The following is a 22,005-nucleotide window of genomic DNA, read 5'->3' as shown; positions in this document are numbered from 1 at the left end:
TGACTCATGGCTTGACTGAATTTAGGAATAAAAAGAGAAATAATTTCTTTTCTCAAAAGTTTGAAGTTTTTGTTCCATTTTTATGTTTTAGTTTCCAGTATTGTTGAGAAGTTCAGTGGTATGCTGATAGCCAATCCTTCTTATATGACCTGCTTTTTTCCCCCTAGGAGTTTTTAAGATTTTCCTTTTACAGAAAAAAGAAATCTATTTTCCAAATTCTTATGATGATGTGTCTCTTTTTAAAATCCATTATGCTGGACATGCAGAAGGCTTGTTCAATCTGGAAATTCATGCCTTTCAGTTCTGAGGCGATTTTCTGAATTATTTCTTTGTTAATGTTCTCTATTCTGTTTTAGCTTTTACTCTTTGAAAAACCTGTATTATTTGAATTCCTGGGTTGACCCTTAATTTTTTCCCCCTTCTCAATTTTCTACTTTTATTTTTTCTTTTGGTTCTACTGTCTCAGTGGTTTTTAAGTTTTTATCTTTCTACTCCTCTTCTTCATTTTCATTCTTCTATAATTTTTAAAAAATTTAAAAAAGATTTTACTTATTTAGTTAGGAAAGAGAAAGAGAGTGAGCAGGGGTGGGGCAGAGGGACAGAGCGAAGAGAGAAGCAGACTCCCCGCTGAGCAGGGAGGTCCATCCCAGGACCTGGAGTTCATGACCTGAGCCAAAGGCAGATGCTTAACTGACTGACCCACCCAGGTGCCCCTGTATAATTGTTTTTAACGATTGATTTATTGATTTTAGAAAGAGCCCACACATGCACTCACATGAGCGCATAAGTTGGGGGAGGGCAGAGAGAGAGAATCTCAGACTCCTCACAGAGCATGGAGCCCAACGTGGGGCTCAGTCTCATGGATCATGACCTGAGCCCAAACAAAGAGTCTGATGCTTAAATGAGTGAGCCAACCAGGTGTCCTCCCTTTTCTTCTATAATTTTTTTAAAAGTTTCAAGATCACATTTTATTTTCTGAATACTCTTTTTTAAATGTATTTTTTAAATTGTGTGTTTCAAGTATACAGTATCATTTGATGTCTGTGTATATTGCAAAGTGATCACCCCCCAAAATCCAGTTACCATCCATCACCCTATAATTGGCCCCCTTCAGCCCTTTCTCCTACCCCTTCTCTCTGGTAACCACCAGTCCGTTCTCTGTATCTGTGAGTTTGTTTGGTTTCTTAGATTTTACATACGAATGAAATCATATGGTATTTGTCTTTCTCCTGATTTATTCCACTAGCATAATACCCTCATGGTCCATCTGTGTTGTAAATGGAAACATTTTATTCTTTTTTTAATGGACCAACTTTATCCATTCACCCATTGGTGAACATTTAGCTTGTTTCAGTTTTTTGGCTATTGTAAATAATGCCATAATGAACACAGGGATGTGTGTATCTTTTCAAATTAATGTTTTCATATTTTTTGGATATAAACCCAGTAGTGGAGTAACTGGATCATATGGTAGTTTTATTCTTAATTTTTTGAGGAATATTCATATGTTTTCCATAGTGACTACATCAATTTACATTCCCACTAACAGTGTACGAGGGTTCCCTTTTCTCTGCTTTTTCTCCAAAACTTGTGATTTCTTGTCTTTTTGATAATAGCCATTCTAACAAGTATGAGGTGATATTTCATTGTGGCTTTGATCTCTATTTCCCTAAAAATTAGTGATGCTTAACATCTTCTCTTGTGCGCGTTGGCCATCTGTTTGTCTTCTTCGGACAAGTGTCTTCCCAGATCTCTGCCCATTTTTTAATTGGGTTGTTTGTTCTTTGTTCTTGAGTTGTATTAGTTCTTTATGTATTTTGAATATTAACCCTTCATTGGATGTGTATGATTTGCAAATATCTTCTCCCATCCAGTGGATGGGGTTTTGGTTTTGATGATGGTTTCCTTTGCTGTGCAAAACCTTTTTAGTTTGATGTAGTCCCATTTGCTTATTTTTTTGTGTGTGTCCCTTGCCTTTGGAGTGTGATTCACAAAACCATTGTTAAGACCGATATCAAAGAGCTTACTACTTATATTTTCTTCTAGGAGTGTTATGGTTTCAGGTCTTACATTCAAGTCCTTAATCCATTTTGAGTTAATTTTTGTGTATGGTGTAAATAAAGTGGTCCACATTCATTCTTTCGCATGTAGCTCACTGGTTCTCCCAGCACCATTTATTGGAAAGACTGTCCTTTCTCCATTGTATGTTCTTGGTTCTTTTGTCATAAATTAATTGTCCATAAATGTGTGGGCTCTCAATTCTGTTCTAAAGACCTATATGTCTATTTTTTCTTTCTTTTTTTTTTTTTTGGTATGTCAGTAATCAAATGTTTTGATTACTCTAGCTTTGTAGTATAGTTTGAAATAAGGGAGTATGATACCTCCAGCTATCACTCTAGATATACACTATCTTTTGTGGTCCCATATAAGTTTTAGAATTATTTGTTCAAGTTCTATGAAATACGCCACTGAAATTTTGATAGGAATTATATTTAATCTGTAGATTGCTTTGGGTAGTATGGGCATTTGAACAGTATTGCTTCTTTCCATTCATGAGCACAGAATATCTTTTCATTTACTAGGTCTTCAATGTATTTCATCAGAGTCTTAGTAGTTTCCAGTGTACAGGTCTTTTAGCTCCTTGGTTAGATTTTTTTCCTAGGTATTTGATTCTGATTGATGCCATTGTTAAGTGTAATTAAGTTTTCTTAATTTCTTTTTCTGATAGTTTGTTATTAGTGTAGAGAATGCCACACATTTCTGTGTATTGATTTTTGTATCCTACAACTTTACTGAATTCATTTATTCTATCATTTTTTTTATTGAGTTTTTAGGGTTTTCTGCATACAGTATGTGGTCTGCAAATGGTGACAGTTTTAGTTCTTCATTTTTAATTTGGATGCCTTTTATTTCTTTTCCTTGGCTAATTGCCCTAATTGCTAGGACTTCTTACACTATGTTGAAAAACAGTGGCAAGAGTAAGCATCCTTATCTTTTTCCTGATCTTAGAGGAAAAGCTTTTAGCTTTTCACTGTTGAGTGTAATGTTAGTTGCGGGTTTGTTATACATGCCTTTATTATTTGAGGTATATTCCCTCTATACCCACTTTGTTGAGCGTGTTTATCATAAATGTATGTTGAATTTTATTGAATGTTTTCCCTCCATCTATTAGGATGATCATATGGTTTTTATTGTTCACAAAAATGAAATTTATTCTTCTTTTTGTAGTTTCTTTAGGTGTAAAGTTTTATTGTTATTATTATTATTATTATTATTATTATTATTGATTTAATCTCCTTACTAGCAATTGGTCTATTCAGATTTTCTAATTCTTCCTGATCCAGTCTTGAAAAATTGTATGTTCCTAGGAATTTATCCATTTATTCTAGGTTGTCCAATTTGTTTGTGTATAATTTTCTTAGTAGTCTCTTAGAGCCTTTATATTTCTATGTTATCAGTTGTAACTTCTGGCTCATTTCTGATTTAAGTTTTTTGAGCCTCCTGTCTTTTTTTCTTGGTGAATCTAGCTAAAGTTTATCAATTTTGTTTATCTTTACACAGAACCAGCTCTTAATTTTATTGATCTTTTTTATTGTCCTTTTTAATCTCTATTTCATTTATGTTTACTCTGATCTTTATTATTTTCTTTTCTTCTACTGACTTTGGCCTTTGTTCTTTTTTTCCTACTTCTTTTAGGTATAATGTTAAATTATATATTTGTGATTTTTCTCGTTTCTGGAAATGCCCTGTGTTACTATGTACTTTCCTCTTAGAACAACTTTTGCTCTATCCCATAGATCTTGGTGTGTCATATTTGTATTTTTGTTTGTCCCTAGTTTTTTTTTTTTTAATTTATACTTTGGTTTCTTTGATGACCCTTTGGTTGTTGAGTAGCATGTTGTTTAACCTCCATGTTTTTCTGGTTATTCCAGTTTTATTATTGTAATTTATTTCTAGTTTCACACTATTGTGGTCAAAGAAGATGCTTGATATGATTTCAGTCTTCTTGAACTTATTGAGACTTGTTTTGTGGCCTAACGTATGATCTACCTAGAAAATGTTCCATGTGTACTTGAGAAGAATGTGTATTCTGCTGCATTTGAATAGAATGTTCTGTATATATCTATTAAGTCCATCTGGTATAATGTGTTGTTTAAGGCTGATATTTTCGTACTGATTTTCTGTAAGGATGATCTATCCATCGATGTAAGTGGGGGTGTTACAGTCTTCTCCCATTGTTGTATTGCTTTCAATTTCTCCCTTTAGATCTGCTAATACCTGCTTGATATGTTTTGGTGCTTCTGTGCTGTGTGCATATATATTTATAAATGTTATATCTTTTAGCCGGATTCATCTCTTTATCATTATAGTGCCCTTCTTTGCCATTTATTATAGTCTTTGTTTTAAAGTCTATTATGTATGATATGAGTATAGCTACACCTGCTTTCTTTTCATTTCCATTTGCATGAAATTCTCTTTTTCATCTCTTCACATTCAGTCTGTGTGTGTCCGTATTTCTGAAGTGAGTCTCTTGTAGACAGCATATAGATTTTTTAAAAATCCACTCAGCTACTCTGTCTTTCGAATGGTGAATTTAGTCCATTTACATATAAAGTAATTATGGATAAGTATCGACTTATTGTCATTTTGATAATTGTTTCCTGGCTGTTGTTGAAGTTCCTCTCTGTTCCTTTTCTCTCTCTCTTCCCTTGTGGTTTGATGGCGTTCTTTAGCGTTATGTTTAGAGTCCTTTCTCATTTTCTTGTGTATATGTACTATAAGTTTTTCTTCTTTGTGGGTACCATGAGGTTCACACATAATATCCCATGTATATAAGAGGTTTTTCAAAGTTGGTAGCAACTTAATTTTGAACAGATTCCAAAACTTTACATTTTGACTCCACTCCTTCCACATTTTATAATTTTGATAATACATTTTACATCTTTTAATTTTATGCATTCCTTAATTATTTTAATTTTAATTAATTTTACTACTTTTGCCTTTTGACCTTAAACTTGCTTTGTAAGTGACGGATGCACTACCTTTACTATACATTGACCTTTTCCAGTAAGATGAACACTTTGATGTGTTTTCACATGATTAGTGTCTTGTCTTTTCAGCTTAGAGAAACCTCCTTAACATTTCTTCTAAAGCTGGTTTAGTGGTGATGCTCTCCTTTAGCGTTTGCTTATCTGGGAAACTCCTAATCTCTTCTTCACTCTGAATGATAACTCTTGCAGGTAGACAATTCTTGGCTGGAAAGTTTTTTTTTGCTTTCAGCACTTTGAATCATGCCATTCCCTTCTGGCCGATAAAATTTTTGCTGAAAAATTTGCTAATAGGCTTATGAGTTTTCCCTTGTACATTACATAAATTGTTTTTCTGTACCTGTTTTTTAGAATCTGTTTAACTTTTACCATTTTAGGGACATGTAGGTGGCTCAGTCAGTTAAGTGTCTGCCTTTGGCTCAGGTCATGATCCCAGGGTCCTGGGATGGAGTCCACATCGGGCTCCTTGCTCAGTGGGGAGCCTGCTTCTCCCTCTGCCTGCCACTACCCCTGCTTGTGCTTTCTCTCTCTCACACAAATAAATAAAATCTTTAAAATTTTTAAAAAAAATTTCCCATTTTAATTATATATTTTGGTGTGGTTCTCTTTGGGTTCATCTTATTTGGACCTCTCTGGGATTCCTGGGCCCAGATGTCTGTTTCCTTCCCCAGATTAGAGAAATTTTTAGCCATTATTTCTTTGAATATTTATTCTGTGTCTTGATGTCTCTCTCTCTCTTTTTTAAAGATTTTATTTATTTTAGAGAGAGTGTAAGTAAGCGGGGGGAGGAGGAGAGGGGGAGGAGCAGAGGGGGAGGGGGAGGGGAAGGGACTCCATGCTTAGCATGGAGCCTGTTGTGGGACTTGATCTCATGACTGTGAAATCATGACCTGAGCCAAAACCAAGAGTTGTATGCTTAACCAACTGAGTCACCCAGGTTTTCCTTGATATGTGTCTTCTATCTTTTGTTGTAGAGGTGCTGTTTATCTAGTTCTCAGGTCCTTTTTGGAGGAAAATTATTTTGCATCTAGCTGTAAAATAATTGTATCTGCAGAAGGAGATGAGTTCAGAGTCTTTCTACACCCCCACCCAGTTTCCCCTTTCTTATCTTTTTTTTTTAAAGATTTTATTTATTCATTTGACAGAGATAGAGATAGAAACAGCCAGCAAGAGAGGGAACATAAGCAGGGGGAGTGGGAGAGGAAGAAGCAAGCTCCCAGCGGAGGAGCCTGATGTGGGGCTCGATCCCATAACGCCGGGATCACGCCCTGAGCCAAAGGCAGACACTTAACGACTGAGCCACCCAGGCGCCCCTGTTTCCCCTTTCTTATCTTTTCCCATTAATTTAATAGATTGGATCAGTTTGATTGGTACAAATAGAACAAGTTGGATATATGCCATGCAACTAGTTTTGACATCAAGCTGGTCGATTTTATTTATTAAAAAAAAAAAGTTCTGCTTCTGGGAATATGGAATTGGGTATATAAATGAGCAGACTGTCTTTTTAAATCTGCCTTCTTAAATTATTATTTTTTTAAGTTTTAAATCCTATACTACAATAGTAAACATAAAGCAGAAAAAGGAATGAGTGTCTTAATTATTCTAGAAACATCTTGGAGCTCTTTTTAGTACCAGACCAGGCATAACTCTTATACGGAGCAGAGGCAGTCTGTAGCATTCTTACATGGAAAAGAACTAAAACTTTAAGTCCTGTTTTTTAATCTCCCTCTTCCCGTGTAAGATAAGGAATCAGGCAATAGCAATTACACGATTTGCAGAATTTTTACTATTTTCAAGTAGCTTTAGGTAAGCTTATTCTCATTGGCTTCTCTCACAGCAACCATCTTGGTGCAATGATCACCCTTTCACACATGAAGGAAAAAAGGCACCGAGAAATTAGACTGATTTTGCACAGGGTCTCATCACTAGTAATTGGAAAGGAGAAAATTGTTGGTCAGGACCTTCAGATTCTAATCTGATTTTCTCTCCATTCTACCCCGCCCACAAACCCTTGATTCAATATCAATTTCTCTGTGATTAGCTGCATTCCTATGTCTCTGGAATGTCTGAAGAGACCCAGAGAGAGGTGTGTGGAGGAGGAGAGGGGAGCAGCCATCACTGTTCCCACTGGACATGCAGTCACACACAATCATCCCGGGTGCCAGCATCAAAGCCGGGAGGTCAGTTCACATCTCAGAGCCGTCCAAGGTAGAGCTCCTCTTGCTACCTCCTGGTATAAGACAGCGGCCCAGAGCGGCCTTACCTTGCCCACACTCCAACTTCTGGCAGGTGTGGTTGGCGGGCGCTATCAAGTAGCCGACCACGCATCGTGTGCAGATGTGTGCGCTGCGGCAAAGCTCACAGTTTTCTGAGCAGGGGAGGCAGGTGTGCCCCTCGGCGGGGTAGTGGCCTGCTGGGCAGCTCTCCCAACACTCCCCCTGATACAGGAAGCGCTCCCGGCCATGCTTATCTGAACAGAGGGAGAGACAACAAAAAGAAGGGGAAGGTACAAAATTAGCTGTGAAGCTAATATAACCTAAAACATTCATTTTATTTATTTATTTTTTTAAAGATATAACTGAGTATTTTGGCTGCTAGGGGACCAGGAGTATAAGAATGCATTTAATGAAAAGTACAATATCTATATACTTATAGTTGAACAGTTTGCATTGTAGGGAATGATTTCTGGATGTTCTGTACGTTCGAGTGAGTGGGGATTACGATCTGGGATGTCACTGCCAAAGCAGAAACCCCACTCTGTGAATAACTGTGAGTCAGCATGTGTGTAACTTTCCCACGGGCTCCTTTTGGTATCCGTGGAAGCTCTCAGACTCGGGAGCTATAGAGATCCTACGAGAATAAACAAATGCTTACTGATAGAACCATTTTTGTAAGAGTGCAGTGTTTTAGAATGATTTTGAATTCCGTTCTCAAAATCACACACTTGTATTAACTGTCTAAAAGCCTGAATTTTTGCATTGTTGCCAACTCCTACGGTGACAGTGTATCGAAGTGCTAGACCAGGCACACCTTTTTGACTCCTTAAATGGATTTTTGGAAGTCCTGAACTCCTGTCAACATTGGAGTCTACATGGAAAGAATTAGCAGTATGTCTACTATGAGACTATGGGAATTTGCTTTTGGAGGGAATAGAAAATTCGAACCAATTATAAACTTACAATTAATGACAAAGGATTATTATCGGTTTATATACACATCAAGTAAGATTAACAAAATGTGCCTAGAGTCTCCCACCCTCACCCTACTGGAGTTGTTGTTTGTACTGAGTGTGTTTAGGGTATCCCCCTTCTCTGGCTCAAGTCTCCCATACGCTCCTGCCTCTGCAGAGCAGCTGACCTGGGCTTCCCAAAATACCCGGGGCTAGTGTTCGCTTGTGACATACTACGTGAAGATCCAGAACCATTGACCTTCAAGGTGCAAGGCTGCTGAATCTCTGGATAAAGATATCACTAATACCATGTCGCAAAGGCAGAATCTTAACGTCAGTATAATGGTTCAAAGCACATGAAATTGCCAACATTCAAGTATCTTTGTGTCCATAAACTTGGCACTCTCAAGTGGTCCAACCTGATGTTTTGTCCTTAATTAAATCTCTAGTTCAAATCCAATTTAAAAATCACACCCTTGGATTATGGGCTCTGAAGCTACTTCTTTTCTGTTTGTGATTTCCAACCGGAAGTCTGGTTCCCCTGGGACAAAGCAAATAAAGAGGACTTCCCTAGGGTGGTGCAAGAAAGTGTCTGCGCTCTCCCAAGTTTGAGTTGGAAGAACATTACCCTTTAAGGGAAGGAGAGTGTTTGGGAGGATGTAATGTGCATTTGGTGATTCTACGGGGGCAGGGTGATATGTTCTCCAATCCCACTTGTGTTGTTCACACATGGCTTGATTATTTGAACCACTTTGGATATTACAGTTTGAGTTTAAAAAACAGATTTGGATGGTCTGGGTATTCAAATACATGGACCCTGTGAAGGAGTTAACTTAGATGCCTTGATCATGAGCAGCATTCCCGCAGGTTCGGTCCAGAATCACACCAAGATTTGCTCAAATTTCTAATAGCCTGGGTAGTATGGCAGCTCATTTAGCTTTGGCTGGTCATTTGGATACCCCAGTGACTTACATGACCATGCATAAATTTTTGGCTACTTGACCAGAGTCTCAGAATTTAAATTATTGTGACAATATATAAGAGAAGCTGGTTCTAGTAGCAGAAGGGCTGATCTTTTTGTTAGGTGCCAAACCTTTCATGTGATAATACGAGACAAGAGTTAAAGTGCAAGATTCTTAGATTGGCTTTCATTTATACTTAAGAGCAATCGGCTGTTTCCAGAGCATCTCTTGCAGCTCTAATTTTGTTGGAAGAGAAGGTGGACTCATGTGAAGACAGCATGCCTTCAGGAAGAAAGGTTGAGGGTGGAAGGCATGAAAGGAAAGGATTGCTGGAAATAAAGAAAGGCTGAGGGATTCTGAAAATAAACTTTATAAAGTTTACTTCCACATTTTTCTTACTGTAGCTGTTGTGTGATTGGTCAAATTTAGCTTTGGGTTCAGTTTTGTAGAGGACAAATCTGGAGAAGAACTTAGAGGGAACCTTCACCAACAGGGCTGGAGGTCTGTATTTCCAAAAGAATTCAAATCTAAATCTTAACAAAATTACAGTTAAGCAAAGGTGAAATTTTATGAACTGATGGGAGATGCTTATGTGTGTATTCGGCACCCTATAGCCAGAGGGTTTTCAGCCTTTTATTTATTTTTTTTAAACAATTTTATTTATGTATTTATTTGAGAGAGAGACAGCAGGGAGAGGAGCAGAGGGGAAGGGAGAAGGAGGGGGAAAGAATCTCAAGCAGACTCTGTGCCCAACATGGAGCTTGACTCAGGGCTCAATTCCATAACCCCAAGATAACGACCTGAGCCAAAACCGAGAGTTAGAGGCCCAACTGACTGAGCCACCCAAGTGCCCCCCTCAGTATTAAGCCTGTTGATATGGAACTGCCTCAGGTCAGGCGTCCCTTGTCTTTAGCACTGTTTCATGTACTGGGCCTGCTAATATAGGCACTAGAGGCATCGTGCTCTTAGTAGGAGGGAACCCCGCGAATCAGAGCTTGCTCAATAACGCCCTCTTTGGCAAGGCTTTTCTGCTCACTAGAGCTGAAAGTGATGTTTCTTCTCTGACTTGTGGTAGGATTCCTTCCTTCCTTTGGTCTTTAATATTTTCTTGTTTTATAATACATGAGCACAAATCCCTCTGTTGGACTGTAAACTCCTTGAAGGCAAGCATCATACAATCATTCATTGCATTTTCCATGGCAACTATGTGTAGTAACTTCTACATGTGAGCTTTTGTTAAGATATGGAGTAAACATAGACTTTAAAACAAAAAGTAGAGAAGAAATGTCAAAGCATCTTTTGGGTGGATTGGTCCAAGTAACTTTGGATACTTAAAATATTTTAGACATTGGTTAGTATTCAAGCAAATCCTTAATTTTGGACTATGTATGAAGACTTAGTGTGTTTTGAATGTGAAAGGGATTTTAGATTCTGTGTTGTCTATGTGCCACCCCCCCCTTTTTTTTTTGCAAACAAGGAGAGACTTAAAGAAGTGAAGAGACAGGATTAATGTCTTCCAGTTCATTAGTCACAAAGCAGGAACTAGAACCCAGGTACCCTGATTGCTGGTACTGGCATTCTTTCGACTGAACCACTCATTTATTCAGCTCTACTGTACATGATGGTGGCTCTCCCAGGGCGCAAAGCCAGCGCTCAGGTAGAAACCCTTCACGGCTCTTACAGGACATAGAGTCTTATGGACAAGATAACTATCAAGTGTGAGGATGCCTGTAAAGGGGGAAGCGGAGGCTCCAAGGTTGCGCGTATGGAGAGGTCCCATCCTAGACAAGGAAATTGGGGCAGCCCTTATTGAAGAAATGATGTTGAAACTGAGACCTAAAAAATAAGTAGAGGTCAGGCAGATAAAAAGTAAGGAATATCTCCAGTGAAGTCTTTGAATAGCTAGAGAAATTCACATGCCCACGGGATAAGTAGGTACAAACAATAACAGTGGTGGTGGTGGTAGTAGTAGTAGTAGTAGTAGTAGTAGTAGTAGTAGTAGTAGTAGTAAGGGTAGTAGTTACTATTTATTGAGTACTTCTTATGTGCCCAGCCCTGTTTAAGTGTTTTGTTATTTTATCTCATTTAACCTCATTTCATTTTCATAATCTTAGAAGTAGAAAACCATTATCACCATCTTATAGGTGAGGAAGGAAACACAAGGAGCAGGCTAGAGAGAAAATTCGGCATAGATCTACTTTGTTTACATAAGAGATGCAGAGAAATAATTTTAGTTCACACAAAGAAATGTGTTTTCTCCCATTTTCCTGCAAATGCACAATACTCTCAATTTGTTCTTCATTTTTCTTGGTTATATTACAAGGAAGAATAAGGATAAATAATTCCCTTCCACCAGAAAAAACCCATGTAAGCATGATGGTGGTGGTCACTGACAGCCTTGGGATCAGTGAGACAATAGGGAGTGGTGGGGACTGTGGAGAAATGGAGAGCAGGCTCCTCTGATCTCCAGTCGACCATCTGGGAATGTAGGCCAAGTGGTACCCAGTGTTGTGCTCCAAGTTTTCAAGAGAAAACAAACCAAACCAAAACAACAAAACCAACCAACCAAACAAAAAACAAACCACCAAGGTTTTTCTTTGAAATTTCCCAATTTTTAAATTTGGCTGAAATGTTAAAAGGTCAAATAAAATATGAATCTGGCCCATATGAGGTCAAAGTGGGGAACAGACATATGAGGGGAAGTTGGAAAGGAGTCAAGGGTCAAACTGCAGAGGACCTTTGAGATCATGGGATATAATCCAATGACAGCAGAAACTTGAACGGTTAAAGCTGAGACCCAAAGTAATATTTTTGTGTTGAAACAATTCCTTTATTCCTACAGTAGGGCTCTGACAACTTCTAAATGGCGTAGCTCAGGGCCGAGGAGACCTTGACACAGCCTCTTTTTCAATATTTCTCTTGAAGACTGAATGTGTCTCCCTTAACATCCTCACTTTCCAGTTTCACCTCAACAAATCTTAGCTTTCCTGATGGTCTCATGTCTGACATCTTGTCTGAATGACCTTTCTTTCTCCCCCTGCAGAAAGACATCTCTTAGCTTCTCTCTCGTCTCCTTAGGGGCAGTGAGTCTGTGTCTACAATAATGTGAATTCGTTTCCTGACAAGCAGCAGAAACTTCAAGGTTATTCACACTCTCCAATGAACAGCTGTCTAATATCAACTCTTTGTCCCCAGAGTTGGAGCTTTTGAGTCACACCAGTGGGAGAACAGGTTCGAAGAAAGGAAGAAGAGAGCAGCCAGATTTCCTCACCTACTCCACAGGAAGTGCAGTTGGAAGGCTCATTTCCTTGGCATTCCTGGCAGGTATAGTGGCATAGACGGCATTGCTTCTGAAATTCAAATTTCCCTGGGGGACATTTGAAAACGCAGCGGCCATTGTCAAAAGTCCTAGAGGAAGAGCAGATTTCAGACATTGTAAGGGTGACTTTCTGGAATGGCTCTAAGTATGAGAACATGTGGTGTGCATGTTTCACTGCACAGACTCGGTTTCATTGTTCCAGAAACAAGGGGGATGCCTGGGACGGATCATCTTAGAACATGTGGACTATTAGTCACGTACCCATCCTTGGCCCAAGATGTGGACCCAACAGCAGGCATGCCAGAAACTGGCTCAGGATGCAATCCTGAGTCTGGTTCTAAATAAGCTAACCAGTGCCTGCAGGGATGAAACCCAGCTTGTGGGCCTCAGCCAAACACAGCCAACAGTCAGATGGAGGTCTTTAAATTTTCAAGACACTAAATGGGCCTCTGAATCCAGAGGACTTGGAGAAAATATTCTTCCTTTAGTTATCAGCATGTGTGCACTTTACAAGGGAAATGTCAACATCAAGGGCTCTCCGAAAGGGTAGGACGAAGCACGGTCCTGTAGCTTACGTGCTACTGATAAACTTGGCCTATGCATATGGCAAGTAATCGGTAAGCTCTGATTTTGTGTGTCTTTTTTGCAAGTGTTTCCTGATGTATAAAATACCAACTTTTTTGCATCGTGTTTGCAAACCCCTACAAGGACACCACAGAAGAGTTAGCATGGGGGCTTCTAAAACCTTTGATTTTATACACGTACATTACGTATCATAATGTCATTGTTAACATTTTCATAGTTTTGCTTCTTTTCCTCCTTTGCAAAGTAATCCCAAGAGCAAACGTGATTCAGTAAACTGTATCCAAAAACTTTGCTCAAAAAATACAAAATGTTTGCCACGTGCAAGAGTCAGGTAATGTGGATAGATGAGGTGAGCTGTGGGGCTCCAGCCCCAGAGTCTCTAATTCAGTGAGTCTTTGGGGAGAGAGCTGAGCATTTGTAATTTTCAAGTTCCTGGGCAATGCTCCTAGTCTAGGGAACACATTTCGAGAGCTGCTGTTCTGCCTTCTGCTCACTGATCCTGTGGATTACTGTGGAAGGTGCTAAATGAGACCTAAATTAACACAGGTGGTGCCAAATTGGGTCTGTTCAAGTTTCCTTACGGAAGTAGTTGTGGTCTCAGTTGTGAGGCTAACTGACCACGTAGCACACACGTATCCCCGATGGTATAACGTGGGTATCCAGGCCTGAGAGAGCGTAGGGCCTGTCAGCAGAGGTAGGGCTCCTTTCTCTCTCTACTACCTCTCCCCCACCCCCCCAAGCCAGACATCCCATGGAAGGTCAGGCACAGGCCTGGGGTGCACTGGCACGTCTAAATCCCACTGTTGTCATAGCTAGAGGCAGCCCCGAGCTGGGGATGGACCATTTCAGTCGCAGGGTTGGAAGAGGTTGAATGGGAGCAAGGCAACCTGAAATAGGGTGTTGCTTGCGATCTCCCATCACGTCTCCACACCCTGGAAGTCCTTGCCATTTGCATCTTTTGGAAACAGTGGGATTAATACCAACCACACAAGACAGACAGGCAGCTCGTTCTTGCTTTCTCTGCCCTTGTGGTTCTGCTTGCCATACCGAGCACCTCTGGGGTGAACAGTCCTTTCGGCCCGCTGCGGAGCGTGGAGTCTCAGCCCTGAGCCGACTCGTAGGCACATCTGGTTGTCCACGTCCAAACAGATCCCCTGCGCCATGGTGTGTAATGAGGCGGCTGTGCTCCCAGCCCAGACTTTGAGTTGATGGCACTAAGGCCAACTGGGAACACCCCGGCCCCGCCCTGGCTCTGGTTTCTGAGCTAGAAGATTTTTCAAGGGGTCGTTTAGATGTGACTAGTACAAAAACCAAAAACCTCCCTTTAAGAAAAACTGCGTAAGAGCTTTCTGAGGTTTTTCAACAAGGAAGCTACTAGATACTCTGCCGAAGGGAGAATGGGAATGTTTATTTGTGAGGGTTCTTTTTTCCCCCCTAAAGTCAGTTACAAAGGGAACGAAAAGTATATCATCAGTTTTGCCTTTTATAGAAAGAGCTGATGAATTTGTTTAGGGGACATCATTTCTCTTGGGAGAGGTGATCTAATACTCTCAATGATGGGAACCATTTAGAAGCATCCAGAAAGCGAGGGTGGCAGACTTGGGGGTGAAGCCGATGGTATAATACTATTGTGTTTGTATATGGATGTGGCTGCCTTTCTTACTTGAGTGCTTGCTTTTAAGAAGATACCAAGCACATGATGGTGCTTTAAACCACCTCCCTCCATATCAACCCTAAGGAAAGCGTCGGTGAATTACATAGTTGTTTGTAAGAATGTGATTCTGTCTATAGGAATCTAGAGATTCCTTCTCGAAAAAGAGAAGGAAAGCAATCATGCTTAGGTAAAGGCCCTGAATTACACCATCCCCTATACCCCCCATCCCCCTCAAGGAAAATTGCTAAGGAACTTGAGAAACGTACCTTTCAAGTGGCACAGATTTCCACTGACACTAACAAATCGTCCCTAGTGGAGGAGAATAGATAACCTTGCTCCGGGCTCCACGGGGCTGAGGGCAATTTCCTGTAAAGCCAGCTCAAGCCATTTCTAGGACCACCAGTCCTCCATCCTTGATTTCTGAGACAATTGGGCAAGCTGATCTCTTCCCCAGGTCATGCGTGCTCTTAGCCTTTTCATAAGCAGTGAACCATTCCAGGTCCAACAGGGCTTATGGAAAGGAAGAGGTCGGCCAAACCAAGTGGACAGAGGTAATGTTCTCAACATTGGCACTGCATTTTCCAGACATCCCTGTGTGTGTGTGTGTGTGTGTGTGTGTGTGTGTGTGTGATACAAACTGGAACGTTAGAGATGGCAAATCAGGTTAGTGGATCGTCTGCTGATTGTCAGTTTGGCCTAAATAAACTATCACAAAGGCACTTACTGTAATTTCTTGGTAGTTGAATTTTTTTAAAAAGATTTTATTTATTTACTTGAGAGGAAGAGAGAGAGAGAGAGCATGAGCAGAGGGAGGGACAGAGGGAGAAGGAAAAGCAGACTCCCTGCTGAGCAGGGAGCCTGACGCAGGGCTCCATCCCAGGACCCCGGGGATCACGACCTGAACCGAAGGCAGACGCTTAACTGACTGAGCCACCCAGGTGCCCCTGGTACTTTAATGTTAAAACAGAATGAAATCTGGCAAAAAGTCTTTTTTCCCCCTGAATTCATTGAAACAGATCAAATAAAACATTTCAGGGTGGGTCAGAACGGAGGTAACTTTTAATGTTTTTATTGGTTCATTGACTCTATGACTCCTTCAGGACTGGGAAGCCAGCTTGGGCCAGGAGGACCACAAGGACCACGAGGCCCATGGCACTGCAGAGCTCTGCGTGTTAGATAGCAGTGCCAAAGGGGCTCCTTCTCCAAGTTTCCAATTGTCTCTATGGAGCTAAACCCAAGGGTGAATGAAAATGTAAAGAGAAAACTAGAAAACAAAGAGAGGGCTTCCTAAAGTTTGATTTTCTGTAAAATAAGTTCAGGATTATGTTATTTTTAAAAATTTTACTAAGGAAAAATATTAAATATATATAAAATAAACACATATACAAGACATAACAGTACCCTTTCCCCTGTATTCATCTCTCAGCTGCAACAATTTCACTGCATGGCCAATATTATTTATATCCCCACTGATTTACTTCCTTTCCACATTATTTTGAAGCAAACCTATAAGTTAAATATGAACACTTCTCTCCTAGATAAAAACTCCTTTAGGGGGGCGCCTGGGTGGCTCAGTCAGTTGGGCGTCTGCATGCAGCTTGGGTCATGATCTCAGAGTCCCGGGATTCAGCTCTGCCTTGGGCTCCCTGCTCAGTGGGGAGTCTGCTTTTTGCTCTCCCTCTGCTCCTCCCTCCTGCTGATGCCCTCTCTCTCCCTTTTTCTCCCTCTCTCAAATAAATAAAAAAATCTTAACCCCCCCCCCAACAAACATCTCCTGTAGGGATGATTTTTTCTGCCAGGACTAGAGACATCCAAAAGGTTAAGACCAGGAAGAAACTTGGGACAAACCAACTGTCCCGGTTATTCTGTTTTTCTCCTTACCCTTGCCTCAGATCTATTTTTTGTCATTCTCTGTCCTGCCATGTCCTGGAAGTGTGCCAACTAGAACCTGTCTCCCCAAGCTCACATCCCCCACTTGTGGGTGGTGTTTCGCATTGGCCTCCAGTTAATTTCAGACAAGGGAAAACAGCAGATCTGTGGATGGGAGGAGAGAGAGATTGGGGGTATTTATTCCCCCCGGAGCTGCAATTCTGCTTTATCCTTCCGTGGTTCTGGAGTGGCTGTGTCCCCTCCAGCTCCACTTTCTATCAGGCAAGTCATCCCCTTCTCCAGGGCTGCAGCTCTTGCTTCAGGTCTAGGGTATTGAAGCTACCCCACTATTGCTTGTCCCTGAGCGCTTCACCGTACCTTGACTTTGACCTTCTGGGCTACCTGTTAGAATTCATGGACCTTATACCTAACTCGGAGCTGGACATAAAGCAGGTGCTCAAAACCATCTTGAATGGATCTGATTCCACTCAAGAAAACGCTTTGGAAAATACTTAAGAAAAATACTTTGCTGCCCTTTTAAGAACAAATAAGTCAACACCAACATCCTTCAAAATAGCTTTATCTCCTCATCTTCTCAACCCTGTTCTAGGAGAATGCAGATAAAAGAAGGTCAAGTAGTTCATTGCCATGATATGATGCCCTTTCTTGGACATATTTGCAAGTCATTTTCATCAAGGAAGAGAGACGAGCGGAACGGAGCGCTCAGGGAGATGAGAAAAAAATTCTTCCTGGGAAATGAGATTTCCTTAGGAGGACACAGAGCTCAGGATCCATGAATATGCTTTTTCTTTCCTTAAAAGCTCAATCATGGGCTGCTTAAGCCTGTTATACCACCCCAGTGGCCCAGGAACTCTTTCTCTGATCTTCCTGTACCAATGCGCTTTAATTTTTTAATGGCTATTTATGGTAGTAGAGTTTTTTCCTCACTTTTGATGAGCCTGGGACAATCATGACTTCTGTAGTATACATGGATGATGGTAGCTGTCGTAGTGAACAAATGCTAGTAAGGTCCCTTAGTTCAAAGATGTCCAAACATGCAGTGGGATTTGACTGTTGATATGGGGAGGAGTTAGGAGAAACAGACCCATATTCAGACTGATGTCTGTACCTAAGAGTATATCCTTAAGGTGCTTTAAAGCAAATCCAATACGTGGAGGCATAGATATCTAAAAGAGACCCTTGGGAAATGTTACCACAGTTAGCATTGACAATTCTTAAGACTCTTCTTTGGTGTCTGTCTCCCTTCCTCCCTCCATCTCTCCCTTCCTTTTTTCTCTTCCTGGGGAAGCTGTTTGGAGAGCCAAGCCCATGATATTGATTATACACTTTATCATTTCTGGAATTATTACTATGTGTTGATCACTGTGGGGGACTAGGGAGACAAATAAAACCACAGTTCCTGCTCAGGATATTATAGTCCCGAGGAAGAATTAGATGAAATGACTGTTGTACAAAGCAGAAGGAATGTCCATCCCAGGGATTCATCTGCCGCTGCAGCAGCCTCAGCACACTGGTCTGGAGGGAGCCTGCTTCCTATGCACTTAGCAGAGCAGCGATGGAGCTATTGGTTCAAACACTCGGTGAGCCAGCAAATATTAAATGCTCCAATCAAAGGAGTGTTGACCAAAAATGCAACAGGCTTCCAACTCTCTATACTAAAAATTCCTAGTGTATTAGCAGATTCTCATATCATTCAGATACTTGTTATTTCCCCATTCATTCACCTACCAAACATTTATTGAGTGCCTACTATTTTCCTTGTGCTCTGATAGGTAATGGAGATACAAAGATGAGTATTTCCAGGGGCTTATTGAATATAACCCCTCTATAGAGAGATAGAGATTTGTAAATTAATGTTTTAAAATGTCACAGGTGCTCATGGAAGTTTATGCAGAGCCCAGAGGAACATGAAGAGGAGAAGGTTAATTCTGCGAAGTGATCAAAAATGCCTTCATAGAACGGTTCATCCTTGAACCGACTCTGGAAAAATGAGCGGCTATTTGATCAGCAGGTGCAGATGATGGGTGTGCAGAAGGGATGCGACTGCAGACCTCAAAGCCACGATCATTTTCATGGGTGAGAAAGCCCCTCTATGTCCAGGGAACTGACTCTTGCAGAGGTTGCAGGGCGTCATGGGAAGAAGATGCTACAGAGGTGGCTCTGTGGCCAGACCGCAGAGGGTTTTTGTGTCATGGGAAGGAGTTTGGTTCTTTTATCTGTAGGCCCACAGGGGTGTCTTTAAGGTGGTAAACACCTCCTCTCTCCCTCCTGCCACCATGAGCTCCCAACCACAGGACGGACTGAGAGGCCACTCACCTTGTGATGGGACAGTCGGTGCAGTCTTCCTGAGTTGGCCCCCAGCACTTGGCACACGAGGCTTCACAGACCTGGCAGTGGCCGTGCTCATCAATGTATTCCCCTAGGGAACAAAATCCAGTTGTTTACCTCATTTCTACACGGCAGTGCTGCCTGGACTGTCAGTCTGAGAGCAGCCAGATCTCCCTGTGGCCGCCTCGAAGCAATGGAAACAACACAGCGAGAAGACCTTGAATGGCTTCAGTTGCTGGTCCTAAAGCCTGACCTTACAATAACAACTGCTCCTCTCCCAAGGGCCTCGGAAGTTGGAACCTCCAAAAGTTATGAGGCAATGACATAATTTTGGATCTAGTCAACATGTGTTACAGATTTTATAAGTAGAGAGAGGCCAAGGGGGGGCTTCTCACAGGACCCCATTACTGATCTCCTACTGACTTTCCTGTTAAAGGCTGAAGGTTCCTGGACCCCAGAGACCCCACTTATAGCCTTGGTTCAAGTCAAGAAACAAGCAGGACCCATCCACCATTCTGGGGGTATTGTGGTTACTGGTTAAGAAGGGGAGTCAAAGCTTGGCTAACACTTGACAAATGTGAGCTGCGTCTCACTCTGAAAGACTAACAGTGAAGAGATAGCCAGAGAATTCTTCATTTAATTGGAAAGTTTATCTTTCTCAAGGAAAAACACATAGGAAGCCTTTCCACAGAAGCAAGTCCAGCCTTACAAACTCCTTACGACCATTTAAGAAATTAGTCTCATAGTAAAGGTGGCAGAGACAGGCCAACCTCTCTAAAGGGGATAATCCAGTGATAAACCAATGATGGGTCTCTACTCATGCTACAAATGTCCTCTCCTCCCATTTCCTAGAACAAATTGCCAAGTTTCTTCAGTTTGATCCAAAGAACCACTTGGTATGAGTTGGAAACTGATCATGCTCAGAAAATAGAGTTTCAGATTTCAGCAGAATCACCCCACCCCCGTAAGTGGGTCTGAACATTGTCAGTCTGAGCTGCAGCCAGAATAGTGAGGTGGCAGTCACTCATGCATGGTTACCCAAGTTGTCTTACTGAAACTCTAAGATTTGCCGTCTGATTTATTGTAGTTGCTTTGAAGCCCTGGAAACGCAGACTTGACTGGTGAGCAATGGAGGGAAGTCCACCCCTCTGCATTGTCCCATGGCTTTATTGAAGCTTGGATGAGCTAAACCCTCATAAACCTTACCCTTGCACTAAACCACGAAAATAAAAATGAAGAGGTAGGTAGAGTTTGTCTTTCAATGTAGAGTTAGTCTATTAGTTTTGTTAACTAAAGGGGAAAGGACATATTCAGAGCAATGCAATTATCTAATAGTGTCACAGCCCGCACATCCTAGACTCAGCTCTTCTTTGTCTTCCGGCTGTTTCCAAGGAGTCTGATATGTAACTTTTAGAATGGAACCATGGTTTTTAGCTTAGGAGTGACTTCCAGGAGCCCAAGGCCCAAAACAGTACATTCAGCAAAGAATGTAAACGTGCAATTCGTTCACTGCACAAGGTGACTGCCCAGTGGTCAAGTGGAGGCGGAAATCCAGCCCAGGTTCATCTCGCCAAGCCACACACTCTGGTATTGGCTGCTTCTGCCTCTGTAGGGGGCGCCCTTTACTAATTCGCACAAAGGTATTCGACACTAGTTGCATTCTTGATCATCAGAAAGAAACCTTGGTTTCCAAGGCAAAAAAATGCTCTGAGACTCCTGTCTAGTAGGAGTGGGTGATTTCAAGTTGAGACTGTCTCACTCAATGGAGGCATCATATTGATGCGGCATTTTATTTATTCAGGTTTCCCATTCCACTTCTGAATTACTGCCCTTGCCGTAATCTCTTCCACTTTTGGCACAGTGTGACCTTTGCCACAACCAACTGAGCAGTAATTATCAGTCCAGACACTAGCAAGAAAACGAGCAGAGGGTCTAGGACAGACCTGGTAGGAAGAAGTAGATCTTGCCTATACTGCCAGTGCTAATGATTTGTTTGTGGATTTGGATGGTAGCTATGTATCTTTCAAAAGGTGTGCACTGAGTGGAACAGGAATGAGGGATGGGTTTCACAGAGGCTTCTAACCCACAGAAGGTGTATTCTAGGGAAACGTAGGATCATAGAGTCTTCATTCATTCATTCGTTCATTCCATTGAATGATATTCTTTGAACACCTAGGTGCTAGGTATTAGGTGAAATTTAGAGATATACAAATAAAAAAGAATCTGCTCTTGGGTTCTCAAAGATTTTTGGGAAGAATGATTTGTAAAGAGGTAGTTATAATTCAAATGCTAGCCAGGAGACTTTGACTTCCTTGGACAGTCTAGATTAGAACAGAAGAGCAAGGGCATACACTGGACTGTCTGCTAGACCTAGAGGCAAAGACTCTTCTTTGCCTTGGCATTCATACCTATAGGATCTGACACAGTGGTTTGGTTTTCTTAACTCCTGATATCTGTCCACCTTAATCTCCATGTGTCTTAGATCCACTGCTAGGGTAGGATTTTAAGCTAAATGCACCTTGCTCCGCTAAATTGAATGCTCTTTAGATGATTCGGGGGTTATTCCATATCTATGCCCAAAGTGTCCTTTGTAATTACAGAGGATGCATGGCTAGGTCAAGCAAGTGTTAATCAGACAGTACTGTGAAAATTTAGAATTCTCTAGATCTCTCGTTTGCCTCCTCATGGGCTTCCATAAGCCAGTAGGTGGCACTGATACCTTGGCTTTGTACTTGATCTGCCCAACTGGAAAGGCCTCTACTGGCACTCAGACAGCGCCACCTTAGATACAATCATCACTTGAAATCGCCCCATCTCTGAGATCTCAAAGAACCCCTCCAAAACACCCTTCTAACCACCCACTATGACTCTAGCTCACCCTGCTTGATCACCCTTTCATTCATCTGTCCAGTTGCCTCTTGCATTTCTTACCCGGGGTAAGCCGAGCTTCCCAAGACCCCGAGTTCCACTCATTCTTTCTCAAAAGGTGACCTCACCCCCTCATTTGCTAATAAGATGCCGAGTTTCTCCAGCATCCCTTTTCTCGATGC

General features: G+C 41.3%; 2 protein-coding genes across 26 annotated transcripts in view; one reads left to right on the top strand and one right to left on the bottom strand.

Annotated features, from left to right (window-relative positions):
- The window catches only part of PCSK5 (proprotein convertase subtilisin/kexin type 5), a 447,222-nt gene that overhangs the window by 85,544 nt on the left and 339,673 nt on the right, over positions 1-22,005 (bottom strand). For all 3 annotated transcript variants that reach the window (XM_045781017.2, XM_045781018.2, XM_045781020.2), the window contains 3 exons: positions 18,944-19,046; positions 12,451-12,587; positions 7,312-7,518 (listed from right to left, as the gene is read on the bottom strand). In XM_045781017.2, the coding sequence (XP_045636973.2) occupies positions 7,312-7,518; positions 12,451-12,587; positions 18,944-19,046 (447 nt within the window). The remainder of the gene's footprint in view (positions 1-7,311; positions 7,519-12,450; positions 12,588-18,943; positions 19,047-22,005) is intronic.
- Positions 1-22,005, top strand: part of LOC123781498 (uncharacterized) — a 138,688-nt gene that overhangs the window by 54,799 nt on the left and 61,884 nt on the right. For 21 of the 23 annotated variants that reach the window (XR_015722895.1, XR_015722900.1, XR_015722892.1 and 18 more), the window contains 3 exons: positions 12,375-12,503; positions 18,500-18,703; positions 20,043-20,195. The gene's annotated coding sequence lies outside the window, so the exon portion shown is untranslated. The remainder of the gene's footprint in view (positions 1-12,374; positions 12,504-18,499; positions 18,704-20,042; positions 20,196-22,005) is intronic. The other 2 variants (XR_015722893.1, XR_015722898.1) reach the window with 2 other exon arrangements.

The sequence above is a fragment of the Ursus americanus genome, chromosome 34 (genome assembly GCF_024610735.1).
Source record: "Ursus americanus isolate L20-20 chromosome 34, mUrsAme1.1.p, whole genome shotgun sequence".
NCBI lineage: Eukaryota > Metazoa > Chordata > Mammalia > Carnivora > Ursidae > Ursus > Ursus americanus.
The sequence above is the reverse complement of the archived record's forward strand: the minus strand, read 5'-3'. Positions and strand labels throughout refer to the sequence as shown.